Raw genomic sequence first — 12,940 nt, 5'->3', positions numbered from 1 at the left:
GGGCTGCGTGGCAGGGGGTGCGTAGAGGGGCGCAGCTTCGGAACAGGGCGGGGGTGCGTGGTGGGTGCGCAGCGTCGGAACAGCGTGGGGTCTCGGCTTTTGTCTCCACGCGGCAGCTCAGCTCTCAGAGGGACGGGGTCGGGAACCTGGGAGCTCCTGGCAGCGGCCCAGGACGAGGAGGGAGGCGGGGAGAGGTTCTGGTGGGGGCTGCAGGGCAGTGGGGGGGGCACATGCCCCAGCACCGGAGTCCCCTTCCCCCACTGGGGCTCTGCATCGCCCTCCCATGGCTGGGACTCGCCCGGTGACTTTTCTGAGCCCGGGGATCCTCTCTTTGCCCAGCCACACTCAGAAAACGCTATTGATTTTCTTTTTCTTATTTGTTTATGAGATTTTTGGTGTAGGCAAAAAATAAAAAGGTCTGTGCGGTGTTGCCTCGGCTGTGAGAGGCTTTCTCGGCCTCCCGCCTCCCTCCCTGCCCACTCTCCCTGCGTTCCCGTTGGCACGAGGCAGGGGCAGGCAGGGGCGAGTGGGGCTGGGTGTCCTTCCCTCTGGGAGTGCCCGCATGCGCCGTGCCGGGTGCTGGGCCGTCCTCATAAGGAACGTGGAAGGTGGATCTGATTTCTCTTGTTCAGTGGTGAGGTTCAGAGAGGCTCGGCACCTTGCCCGAGGTCGCCCAGTGCCCAGCGGTCTCCTCCGTGGGGGCAGAGGGAGCAGGGCCAAGCACAGGGGAGGGGGCTGCCCCTGATCCTGGCAGAGCCCGCAGGGACTGGGGGAGTCTGTCCCGGCCTGCACCCCCCTGCCCCCCGCAGCAGGGTTGGGCTGACCTCCCCAGGGAGCCCCAACCGGAAGGCCAGAGGTCTCCTTGGGGCTTGCGGTCTGTGGGCCCCGCACTGCGCTGTGTGGGCTTACATGCCCCATTCTGACCGGGCACACACGGGCTCCTGTGGACGCCCCCACCCCGCGTGCCCGGTCCTCCCGCGCTCCTGCCGGCCCCCCAGCCTTAGTCCCGGGTCTGCTCGTGCTGTGATTGTTGACCGTCCCCGGCCCGCTGTGAGCTGTTACGTCCGTGCGCCGTGCCCCCCCCGCCCAGGCTTGAGCTGGAAGGACGGACGTCCATCCCGATGTGAGCTGGGAGGCCCAGCCCGGCGTGCACCCCACATGCTTCTGTCCCCCTCGCTCCTGGCAGGAGTTCCCACTGGCCATCCTGCGGGGCTGGGAGTGCTACTGCGCTTACCCCACGCCTCAGTTCAGCCTTCGGGACGCCGTGGACAGCTCGCTGTGTGGCCAGGAGCCTGAGGCACAGAGGCTGGCCCCGTACTGCGAGGTCTACCAGACACCCATGCAGGGTGAGTTCGGCGCCTGGGGGATGAGCGGGGTCCCGCGCTCCGGGGGTTTGGAGAGGCCAGCGTGGCCGTGTGTGGTCCTGGGGCGGGGGGCCCTCCACCGTCCCTGGAGGCTGGACACGGGACGCTCCTGGTCTTGACCCGAGTCTGGGGACGGAGGTAGTTTGAGGAAGAGCAGGAGAGCGGCGAGGCGGGGCCAGCCACCCCCCTGCAGAATCCAGAGCGTTCCGTGCTGTGCGGGGAGCCAGGGCCCGCTGCCCGGGGCATGGGAGGCCTCTCTGGCCACAGGCCTGTGCAGCCAAGCTCTCCCCTCCCCGGGCCTGCCTCAGTTTCCCCGTCGGTGTAGTGGGAGCCTCGGGGCAGCGGGTCCCGGTGGGGCGGTCGGTGGTCAACCTCTGGACTTTCAGACACTCGCTGCACGGACAGGCGGTTCCTGCCCACCAAGTCCAAGGTGTTTGTGGCTCTGTCGAGCTTCCCGGGAGCCGGGAACACGTGGGCGCGGCACCTCATCGAGCACGCCACCGGCTTCTACACGGGGAGCTACTACTTTGATGGGACCCTGTACAACAAGGGTGAGTGAGGGCCAGGGCAGGGGTCCCCGGCTGCGGGGCAGGACCTGTCCACACAGCGGTCTCGGTCTGCAGGGGGCCAGGGGCCCCAGGGGCTGGACTGGCCGCATGGGGTGGCCCGTGAGGTTCCCCCTCTGAGGCTTCCGGGGACTGGCTCAGGGTGGTCACTGGCCTCTGCACCGACCCACCAGTGACACGCACAGTGCCTGGCCAGTCCTGGGCGAATGTGGCCCGTGTGACGGGCGAGAGTGGTGCTGTGGGGACAGCCTGCCGCGCACAGAAGGCGCCGTGGGTGTCAGGGTGTCAGGGACCAGATCCCGTGTTTACAGCCTGTGGTCTGGCTCCTCCTTCCCCTGGAGCGTCCCAGCGTCTGACAGAAGGAGCCCCGGCGACACTGACGGGGTTTGGCGTGTTGAGTTCCAGTGGGCGAACCCCAATGCAGAGGAGCCTGGTTTCCCGGCATCAGAGAACCCGTCCTTGCTCGCTGCACCTTCACGTGTGCCCAGCTGCTCACGAAGCGGGTGGTGCTGGGGCTCATCGGCGTCCCCAAGAGCCCAGGAGAAGTGCGTGCTCATTTACGGAGCACGGGTCCCAGGCTCGCGGACCTCGGATCTGTCGGGACGTGGCTGGAGTCTAGGTTCAGGGACGCCTGTCTAGGGGTCCTTCCGTGACATCGCGCTGCACCCCTGACCGGTGCCCTACTCCTAGTTCCTGTGAGCCCCTGTGCTTGGCAGGACCGCACGTGGAGCCCCTCCATCCGCAGCGTAAAGCCCACCGCGGAACGAGCACACAAGCGTCCTGTTGACCTGTGTGACTCTGCTACGGTGGGGAGGGCTGGGTCCTGCTGCAGGACTGCAGCATAAGGTCTGACAGGCCTTGCGCTTGGTGACGGGGATCCCGCCCCCACTGCCGGGAGGGGGTGGAAGCCAGACCTCCCAGGGACACACGCGGCATGTGCCCAGAGCCCTGCGCTGCTGTGTGACCTCGGGCAAGTCTCGTACCCACTCTGAGCCACGCCTGCAGCCGCCACTAACTCGTGGGTTGTTTGTGGTGCTTGGGGGACATCTCCGTGCAAATGCCCACACGCACGCACCTCCAGGGTCTAGAGGGGTGTCAGGCCTCTGCCCCCCGACTTCTGGGGTCTCCCGGAGGTGTGTTCAGCTCTGCCGGCTGCCGTGGCGGGGGCCCGACGTGGTCCTCAGGGGCCTCTGCTCTCCCCGCAGGGTTCAAGGGCGAGAAGGACCACTGGCGCAGCCGGCGCACCATCTGCGTGAAGACCCATGAGAGTGGCCGGAGGGAAATCGAGATGTTCGACTCGGCCATCCTGCTGATCCGGAATCCGTACAGGTCCCTGGTGGCCGAGTTCAACCGCAAGTGTGCCGGGCACTTGGGCTACGCGGCCGACCGAAACTGGAAGAGCAAAGGTAGGCAAAAGGGGTGGGCAGCCCATGGTGGGGCCGGGGGGGGGACCCGCCCCACAGTGTGGCCGAGACGTGGGTCCGGGGGGCGGGTGTTAGGGCATGGAGCGGTCAGAGGGAAGCTGCGTCCAGCAGGTGCGAGGCCATGGGGCAGGCAGGCCCATCCCTGCAGCCTCGGCCCCGGCTGACGCCTCCCGTGGCCTCCAGCCGACCCTGACCCTTGCTGACCCCCCGGATGCAGTAGGCTGAGCTCTGGTCCCTCCTTGGCTCTCGTGAGCCTCAGTTTACTCATCTGAGACACCAGGGTGGTCCCTATCCGGAGTCATCATGAAGACCAGGGAGAGCGAAGGCTCTTGGCGGCATCTGAGGTGTGTGGGCGGGATAGTTACACCAGTGATGTTTGTTGACATTTGCACCTTTCCCCACCAAAACAAAAAGCCCGCCAGCTTTCTAATTTGCTAGGATAGAAATCTCACGGAGTAGACCATTGGCAAAAGTTGGCGGCTGCCCGGCGGCGTCACAGGGTAGACTGGCCACCCCCCCAACGAGACAGGTCGGCATCAGGCAGGGACCAGGTTCACTTAGCCTCACAGGAGGCCCCGGGGCAGGCAGTTGGGCCTGTGTGCGTCCTTGCTGAACCCCTGCTCATCCTGGTCACCCGGGACAGGTGAAGGTGGATGAGGGTCATCCCGTTCCGCACCTGTCATTAACACTGCTGTGCCACGTGGGCCCCATGGCTCTCCCTGCCCCAGCGTGGGCCCAGTGGTCACGGCACTCACCGTCCACGAGAGAGGGAACCGGTTCTTGGCACATACGGTCCACGTCCGTCCTCACGTGGTGCTGCCACGGCCACGGATGCAGCCACAGCCACGTGACCCGGGCTGGCCCGGGGGTGCTGCTCTTACTCCTCGCGGGTCATCAGGAGGGCCTCATCCGTGGGGCCCTCGCCTCCCCGCCCCGAGCGCCCAGGAGGCGGGCCTGACGGGCGCCTTCTCTCCCACGCAGAGTGGCCGGACTTCGTGCGCAGCTACGCGGCGTGGTGGTCCTCGCACGTGCTGGACTGGCTGCGGTACGGCAAGCGGCTGCTGGTGGTGCATTACGAGGAGCTGCGGCACAGCCTGCTGCCCACGCTGCGGGAAATGGTGGCCTTCCTCAACGTGTCCGTGAGCGAGGAGCGGCTGCTGTGCGTGGAGAACAACAAGGAGGGCAGCTTCCGGCGGCGCGGCCGGCGCCCCCATGACCCCGAGCCCTTCACGCCCGAGATGAGGGCGCTGATCGACGGCTACATCCGGACGGTGGACAAGGCGCTGCGCGACCACGGCGGGGCCGGGCTGCCGGGCGAGTACGTGCCCAGATGACGGCCCGGACGCTGCCCTGCGGCCTCGCTGGGGCCCGGCTGCCGGAGCCGCCGCAGGCCCCCCTGCGCTCACAGACACGTCTCGCGGGGCCACGCGGGCCGGGCCGGGCCCTCTCGGACCCGCAGACGCTGGCCCACCCGTGCGCGCTGGGCTCCCAGTCCGGCTTCCTGTTTTGCGCTGCTGGCTCGCCGGCCAGGGTCCTTGCCCCCGGACGCGGGGCTGGGCGGGCATCGGCGCCCTGGGCAGCGAGCACCCTGGCGTGGGCATGAGCTCACGGATGCTGCTGGACCCCGCGATCCTGACGGCGCATCAGACGCCCCATGAACACGTGTAGCGTGGTCATCAGGCACCCCGGTGCGCAGCCCTACGTCTCCCTTCTCTGCAGACGGGCTGGCAGCGCTGGACAGAGTAGACCTCCCCCCCCCCACTGCACACCGACCTCAGGACCTGCCACAGCTCTGTGCACCCCACAACCCCGTCCAACGTCAGCACTCCTTGGAGGGGCCCCCTTGCCCTGGTTTTCCTTCCCGTGTCCCAGAGGCGGGTGTGAGGGCGAGGGGGCATGGGGCAAGACGGGCTGGCCTCCAGGGGAGCCCCAGACCTGAGGGGCACACAGGCCTGCAGGGGAGCTTGGGGTGCACATAGGGAGACCCAGGAGGGACGGGTCTTGGGGATCACTTAGCCCCACCCATCTTGGCCATGTCCCCATCCACACAACCCTCGAGGGAGGGGCCATGGCCAAACCTTCTGTGTTCACCCCCCGCCTGGTCCCTGGGGTTCATTACCACGCCCTCTGTCTCTGCGTGAGGTTGCCGTCTTTCTCAGTCACTCACCCCGGAGGAAGGGTGCTCACGGACGCCGTGGCCTGCTGTGTGCTAGCCCGGCGGTGTGTGTGGGGGGAGGGTAGGAAAGCCCCCCACCCCAGCTCACAGCCTCGGGGAGCAGGGGAGGCTGGACACAAACAGGAGTTAACCTAGTAGCAGAGGAGTGTGCGTGCGCTCAGGGTCTCCATGCTGCTGGTCCGGGGGAATCTGTAGGGATTTCCCCAGCAGAGCAGAGGGAAGGGCGTTGAGACAGAGAACAGCGTATGCAAAGGTTCAGAGGCTTGGAGAATGGGTGTGGGGCGTGTGTGTCTGAGTCTGTGCAGCTGGGGACAGAGTGGTGGGTGAGGATAGAGGTGGGGACACAGAGGGACTGTCCTCACAGCGGCCTGGTGCTCAGCCTGGAGGAACAGCGCCCTTCAGAGGCCGACTCTCGGGTTCAGAATGAGGCTGTGCAGACCAGGGCTCTGGTCTGGGGGTGGGGGTGGACCCTTGCGAGGTGGGTGGTGGTGGGCGGGCCCCTCGGCAGCTTCTCCAGGCTTGGGGTGACCGCGGCTGGGCCCCTTGGTCTGTCCTCCCGCGTCCTGAGCCAAGCTGCACCAGGGGAAGAAAATGGGGAGAGGCTTGGGGAAACCGGCATTGGAACGTCCTGACCCTGCGCTCCCCGCCGGCTGCAGGAAGCCAAGAGCCACCACAGGTGGGCAGGTGGGTGGGGGGCCCGGCGGGCTGCCCCTCTTCGGGGGGAGGCCTCCACAGCCATCCCCGGCTCCGCCAAACCCATGCTGGTGCCGAGCCTGTCCCGGCCCTCCCACAGCTGCGCTCGGCTTGACGCTGGAAGCACCAGGTCTTGCTAAGCGTTTATTGGCACGGCTCTGGTTCCACCACCCAGTCTGGGTCGGCCCGATAGAGCGGTGTCTCCAGCGTCGCAGGAAGAGGGGAGACCTGCCGCGAGGCCCCACCTGCTGTGGAAGGCATCCCGAGGGACAGCTGCGCCCCCCAAGCAACCCTAGAGTCTCAAGGGGATGGAGGGCCGGATGCTGGCTGCCTCCTGAGATTGGCTCCCAGATCTGGCCCTCACTCTTCCCGGCCGCCCGGGAGACTTCAGGGACAAGACCCGGACGCCGGGGAGGCTGGGAAGGGCAGAGGTGTGGCTGGAGGGCCAACCCACGCTGGCCCTCGGGCCTCCCACCCTCCTGCCCACCCTGGAGTCAGGACAGCAACAGCCAGCCCCTCACCCCGGTAGATGGTTCATTTCCTGCTGCCAGGTGCCCAGAGACCTCCCTTACTTCCCGGGGGAGAGCTAGCTGTTGAGACGGCCTTGCAGCTTCCAGGGCACCTCAGCCAGACCTGCAGAAGAGTGGAATGACGGGGTCACCTACATTGGCTCACACTGAGTCAGTGCACAGTCGGGCGCCCGACACGGGGATGGTGCTCCTGGGTGTCCGATGAGCAAGGACGTGCAAAGGCCCTGCTGCTGATTCTCCGTGGCTGTCACCACAGCCTGCCCCTGGGGGAGAGCCCGGAGGCACGGGAAGGGGCTCTGGGTGTCCGTTTGTCTCTGCAAGTGAGGCGTCCTCAAGCTCTCAGCTTCTCCATCAAGCCTCTGCTGCCCCAAGCAGCCAGGGAGCAAAAGCCAGTGTGAATTTGGTGGAGAATTGTGGTAAAACCCTACTTCCTGCAGATTCCACCTGTGAAATCACGTAAACCTGTGTTAAGACATGTAATCTCCATGGTTTTCATCTCCCGTTGTCGATCAATTTGGAAACACCAAAATATGTAATTTAAAAAAACTAAAACACATTTCTGATAATCCCAGCGATGTGTAAATGAGACAGAAGAATAGACAGGCTTCCAGACCCTGGGAAGAAAGCTGCTTAATTATGTGAGCATCTTGTAATGAAGCCTCTTGCAGCTAAAATTAGATCCTGAGTGCATGAATATGTGATAATGTTTGCACACCAGAATGCATTTTCCCCTTAAAACGTGGCAGGAGCTCCTTGGTTCTTGGGGGGGCCCCTAGGGGTGGGGAGATGGGAGTGCTTGGGGGGGGTCCTCGCAGCTGCAGGGATGCTTGGGGCAGAGGTGTGTTTTTCTGCGGCTGGAAAATCCCCGGGGGTCTTGCAGGAAACTGATGGGTCTGGGGCCACACTGCTCACCGCTCCCAACAGGACCAGTTGGCCTGGACGAGGTGGAAATGGAATGGAAGGCAGACTGCGAGCCGGGCAGGGCCGTGCCCCCCTGTTCCCGCCCCCGTTTCCTTCCCCAGCAGCCCTGGTCTCCGGGGGACGGGGGGATTCATGTTCATCACCATCTCTGGGGTCGGGCCCCCGGCTGGACAAAGCCAACGGCTCCTTCCGTCTCTCTGGCGATGGGTGGGTTCAGGGACGGTCCTGTGAGCTACAGGGGTGCGGCCGGAGGGCATCTCAGGACGTAGGGAGCATGCACTGCTGGTGGGAGGGGAGGTCGGCGGCCCTGGGTCTGCAGAGGGGCCCACCCTCCAATGACGCTGGTTCTGCCGCGGGGGTGGTCGGGGGCACAAGCAGCCAGGAACTTGGTGGCATCGTTAGGAACGCTCAAGCTTTGCCTCCTACCAGCCCTCCCTCTGGATGGTTTTGTCACATGAGCCAATAAATCCCCTTTCTTGTTCACCTCGGGTTGTCGGGCTTCTGTTCCTTATGGTCCGCGGGCTTGGTGCCGGGTTCTTTCCGTCTGCGGCTGATGGAGATGGAGGCCGAGCCTCGGCCCAGTTCAAGCTGGGGGTCTGGGGACGGTGCCTTTTCCTGGAGCAGAGACCTCGTCCCGCGTGCACCTTGGTGGGGGGAGAGATCTGGCTTCTGAGCTGAGCTGCCCCCAGCGCAAGCCCTCTGCTTCACAGACGAGGGACCTGGGACTCCCACGAGGTCGCGCTGGAAGGACGAGCATGCAGAGTGAGGGCGGGAGCGCGGGCTCCTTCCGCGAAACCACCTGACCGCCCTTCTGCTGCATCCCTATAACTCTTGGAGGCGTCGCCACAGACAGGGCAAGTGTGCAGAGCCAGCTCATTTGGAAGCGACCCCATTAATCTCACTGCTGGCTCTTCGCCAGAATACACTTTGGTGGGCGCCCGAGGTCAGTGCCGAGGGCCATTTTATCAGAGCGTAGCCAGGACTTGAAGACCTGCCCAGACGGAGCAGGGAGAGGGACTGTGCCCGGGTGTTCATCCTCCGTCCCGGGCATCCCAGACACAGAAGGGTTCTGCTCCCTCGGGGGGTTCACCCGCAGGACAGGCGGGTGCCCCCTCGCATCGCGGGCCAGCCCTCCTGACCAGCAGACAGGCACCCGGTCACCCGGACTTTGGCATCAGGTTACTCAGTGATCTTGTCCCCACAGTCTGAGCCCCGCACCCAGCTCACGCGGTGCGATTGGCCAGAGGTTGAGATCACACCCCACCAGCATCAGCTGGGCCGCTTCTCCTTTGCCACGTGACAAATTACCACGAACCCAGCAGCTCGAGGCCACCCCCAGGCACCCTCCCCCGGGTCCCGTGGGTCAGGCATCCGGGTGGACCTCCGTGGGCCGCCCGCCATCAAGGTGGTGTTCCCACTGGAGGCTTGACTAGGGATGTGTCTGTGCCCAGGCTCACCCACATTTTTGGCAGAATTGAGTTTCTGTGGTGGTAGGACTGAGGCCCTCGGTCCCTCCAGCCCGTGCACGGTCCTGACATGATGGGGGCCTCTCGTAGGAAGATCGCAATGTGGCTGCCAGCAGGAGGGTGACCCAGGGTCCCACATCTACTACATGATCCCAGGAAGGCCGTCCCGTCACCTTAGCCGCATCCACCAGACAGAGCACGTCAGAGCCCTACCCCCACTCGGGGTGGGGGTCCCACAAAAGCATGAACCCCAGGAGGTGGGGATCCCTGGTGACCAACTCGGGGTCTGTCCACCACAACACCCGTGTGGGAAAAGTCCAGAAATCTGTACTTTGGGCTCCGCACTGGGCTGCACTGAGTGTGGTGTGTGTTTGGGGGCATCATCTGGGGGGTGTCAGGTTTCACCCGTGTCACCACGAGTCAGGGCCGTGTCCCCAGTCCACAGCGGCCACTCTGTACTCCTTTCCAATTCATCCTGCACAGCGCACAGTGGGTCTTTCGCAATCTGGACTTCTTTAATTTTAGGACACCATTAACTATTTTTGAGTTGAACGTTGCCCCTCCCCCCAGCGTCCCTCTCGAATTCCTCACTCCCTGGCGCCGGGACTCCAGAGCCCAGCTGCATCCGTCAGCACGTGGCAGGCCGTTTCCCACACTTGCTGTCTTGATCCCACCGTGCGGGTCCTGCACTTTGATCCTCAAAAATTATCATTTGCTCTTCACTGCATACAGGTCCCATTAACCTACCTGTCAATTTCCATAATTATGTGTTGTTTTTTTTTTAATTCCTAGAACTTCTAATTGATTTTTATCCCAATCTGCACTGGCTTTGTGGATGATGCCCCTTCACGTCTACTCACAGACATTAAATACACTCAGTGCTCTGTTAACTCTATTTCCTTGGGTGTGAGTTTCTCTCTTTGTCGACTTTGTGGTCTCTTTCATGGTTCTGGTCCTCATCGGAGTTTTGGCGGCTCTGCGTTCATTACAGAAGAGGAGGATGGTGCGGGGTCGACCTTCCTGGCGGCCCCAGGTTTGGGACCTCAGCCAGCAACCCTGTGAATCACCCCGAGTCCACCTTCTGCTCCCCAATTCCACGGACTGCTGGTGGGACGCACCCACCTTTCTGAGGCACAAGTCTGGCCCCATGCTGGGTGCTCACCGCCTCTGATCTTGCTGTCTGTTTGCCGCCTCTCAGGGTTTGTCCCATTGCTGTCCACGCCTTGCCCTCCCGGGCATGTCATCGTTTGGGCTTAATTCAGGGAAGGAAAAGCTGAGCAAGTGCTTTCCTAACCAGCCACCGTGAGAACTGGATCCCTGACCACGAAAATCAGATCAGATGACCATGAGCATCGCCAGCTTGTCTTCTCCTCTCTGAATCTCAAGTTCTTCGTTAAAAAAAAAAAAAAAAAACCCTGAGAAATTTGAAAGAAGAACTCTCTGAGACCTCATCCGGCTTGGATGTTCGACAGTTCTCCTGATGCCGTCCACATCTTCTGGGGAAAAAGCCCCACGTCTGCAACTGCTCAGGACACTGGGCCACCAGCAACATCCCAAAAGCCAGACCTTCACTCGAGAGCCCAGTCTCTGTCAGGTCTTCCCAGAAATGGACAGTGCCATGGAAAAACATCAAATGCTCTTAAAATGACTTTTGTATATTCCTTCCATTTGTCATGTTTTGAGTTTGGTAAATAATCACCATTTTCAATTCATGCAAAAAGCCCCATTTACACATTTACTTCACTGGATTTTTTAAGCCAGTGGGGACAGGGACAGTGCTGTATTTTGTAGGGACCTTTCTAGCCTCAGCTCCTGGCATAGGACTCACACGTGGGAGGCACGGCAAATATCAGGGGAAGGAAGTAGGGATGCATGAAAATCCTAAACCATCTGGCTTTTCAAGTTTTCCAGGAAAACAACCACTGTTTGTGAGTTGGGGGGATGTGGCTGAAGACACCTGCTGACCACCCCCCGCCTGCTGAGAAGGTGGGGGACGAAGGGGAGCCATAGGACCCCACGGCAGCAGAACGAGGGGGACAAACGGCAGTACCCCAGCTCTCTGGAGAGTTGAACTGAAGACACACGTTCTTGGCCAACCACCTGTTCCCGTTTGCAGAACAGGAGACAAAGCAGCAGGGCTTTTGTCCAAAGCCCTGTTGGGGGATGTTCGGGAAGATGGTCTAACAAGCATCACCCGACCTTTGCCCCTGGTTCTGCCGCTTGGTACCTGACGCTGAGCCCCAAACCTCCGGCGACGCTTTTTCTTCTAAACGGAAACCTCCTTTCGATCAGAGGCCCCAAGGTGTAAACGGAGACGTCCCCCTTTCTCCTAAGGGCAGCAGGAGGGTGAGTGTGTTTGCATACGTAACGAGGAGAGGGAAGGATGCGGTGCAGCCCCCAGACCACGCACACATGCTCGCCCGGGGGACCACCTGGCTTCTCCCCCAGCCCCACTGCCCAGACGAGGGGGCCAGGGTGGGAAACGCAGGGTGTCTGCCTCCCACCCCAGCAGCAAACGTCACCGTTAGTGATTCACTGATCACCGTGCAGCAAGTCGCCCCCAAACAGCCGTAACTTAGAGCCACGGACTCAGGGTTCGTGTGGGTTGGGAATCAGGCACGGCTCACGTGGGTCCTGTGGCCCACAGACCCTCTCGAGGCTGTGACGGGGAGGTGGCCGGGCCCCACGCTCCTCTGGGGGCTCCACGGCGAGAGGGCTCACCGCCAAGCCTCTCACCCCACCGTGGGCAGGACTCCTCGCAGGAGGAGGGCCTCCCCGTTAGGCCCTCACCCGCAGCTCGCCCCATCAGAGTGAAGGGGGAGGGGGGTACAGGGTGTGAGTCTTCGTGACGAGCCCTGTGAGTCCCACCTCTTTGTTGCGTTTGGGCGTTACATCGGCTAGAAGGACGTCCCCAGGTCTAGCCCGCGCCCAGAGGAGGGGTCACGCGGGGGCATGGGTGCGGGAAGGCGGCCCCTTTGGGAACCCTGGTCCTGCACTGGGGTCCCCACACATCCACCCGCGGCTGCTCCCCGCCCCCACCCCTCCCCGCACAGGGCGGCCCTCAGCATCCTGCTGCACTGCCTGGGGCTGGGGGCTGGGGGCTCGCCCTGCAACCGTGTATCCGAGCAAACGCGGACAACTGTCCGCTCCCCACACTCAGCCTGGGAGGGGCCCCCAGGCCGGGAAAGTTTGGTCAGACATGGGGGGCTCTCCACGGGCTCACCCGCAGAAACAGCTCTCCGCACAGCCCCCGGGCTCCCCTCTCCGCGGCCACGTCAACCTCCGTCAGATAATGAAGGGCTTGGCTCTCCGTGGGAGACCTTCACGGTCACCTTTCCACCAGCCAGTCACCTCTGATGGACACAGAGTCTAACGAGATGTTCAGAGAAAGCCACAGGCTCCTTGCTTTTGCCACGACATCATGCCGGGTGCGGGCCCGACCGCTCTCTGCCTCACGCACCTTCCCCACGGGACCCAGGGCGCGGAGTGTGATCTTTAGGGAAACTATCCGTGTCCTCTCCCTCATCTTATTAGCATGTAATTCCAAGACAGAGTTCCAGATGTATGGAAAGGTGACAGGACTGGAATTCAAATTCCCCCTCAAATGGCACAGAAGCCAAGGGCCGTGGGACCGTCCCTGACGCCACTGAGTCCAGCGGAGGATGCATCCGGGTGGGGCTGGGTCTCCCCCGCCCAGGGCACTGACTAGGGCTCATCCTGGACCTCGTCCCTGTCACCGGCGGGCGCCTTTTCTCACACTGGTGTCCTCCCCGTGTGAACAATGCACAGGGGTTTACTTT

General features: G+C 62.9%; 1 protein-coding gene across 1 annotated transcript in view; it reads left to right on the top strand.

Annotated features, from left to right (window-relative positions):
- The window catches only part of WSCD1 (WSC domain containing 1), a 19,553-nt gene extending 14,834 nt beyond the window's left edge, over positions 1 to 4,719 (top strand). The window contains exons 5-8 of the mRNA XM_044921669.1: positions 1,187 to 1,346; positions 1,751 to 1,915; positions 3,136 to 3,336; positions 4,336 to 4,719. Coding sequence (XP_044777604.1) covers positions 1,187 to 1,346; positions 1,751 to 1,915; positions 3,136 to 3,336; positions 4,336 to 4,688 — 879 coding nt within the window. The 3' untranslated portion in view covers positions 4,689 to 4,719. The remainder of the gene's footprint in view (positions 1 to 1,186; positions 1,347 to 1,750; positions 1,916 to 3,135; positions 3,337 to 4,335) is intronic.
- The last annotated feature ends 8,221 nt before the right edge of the window (positions 4,720 to 12,940 follow it).

This window comes from Neomonachus schauinslandi, chromosome 15, assembly GCF_002201575.2.
Source record: "Neomonachus schauinslandi chromosome 15, ASM220157v2, whole genome shotgun sequence".
NCBI classification, from domain to species: Eukaryota; Metazoa; Chordata; class Mammalia; order Carnivora; family Phocidae; genus Neomonachus; species Neomonachus schauinslandi.
Note: the sequence above shows the minus strand (reverse complement) of the source record. Positions and strands in the feature narration are given on the sequence as shown.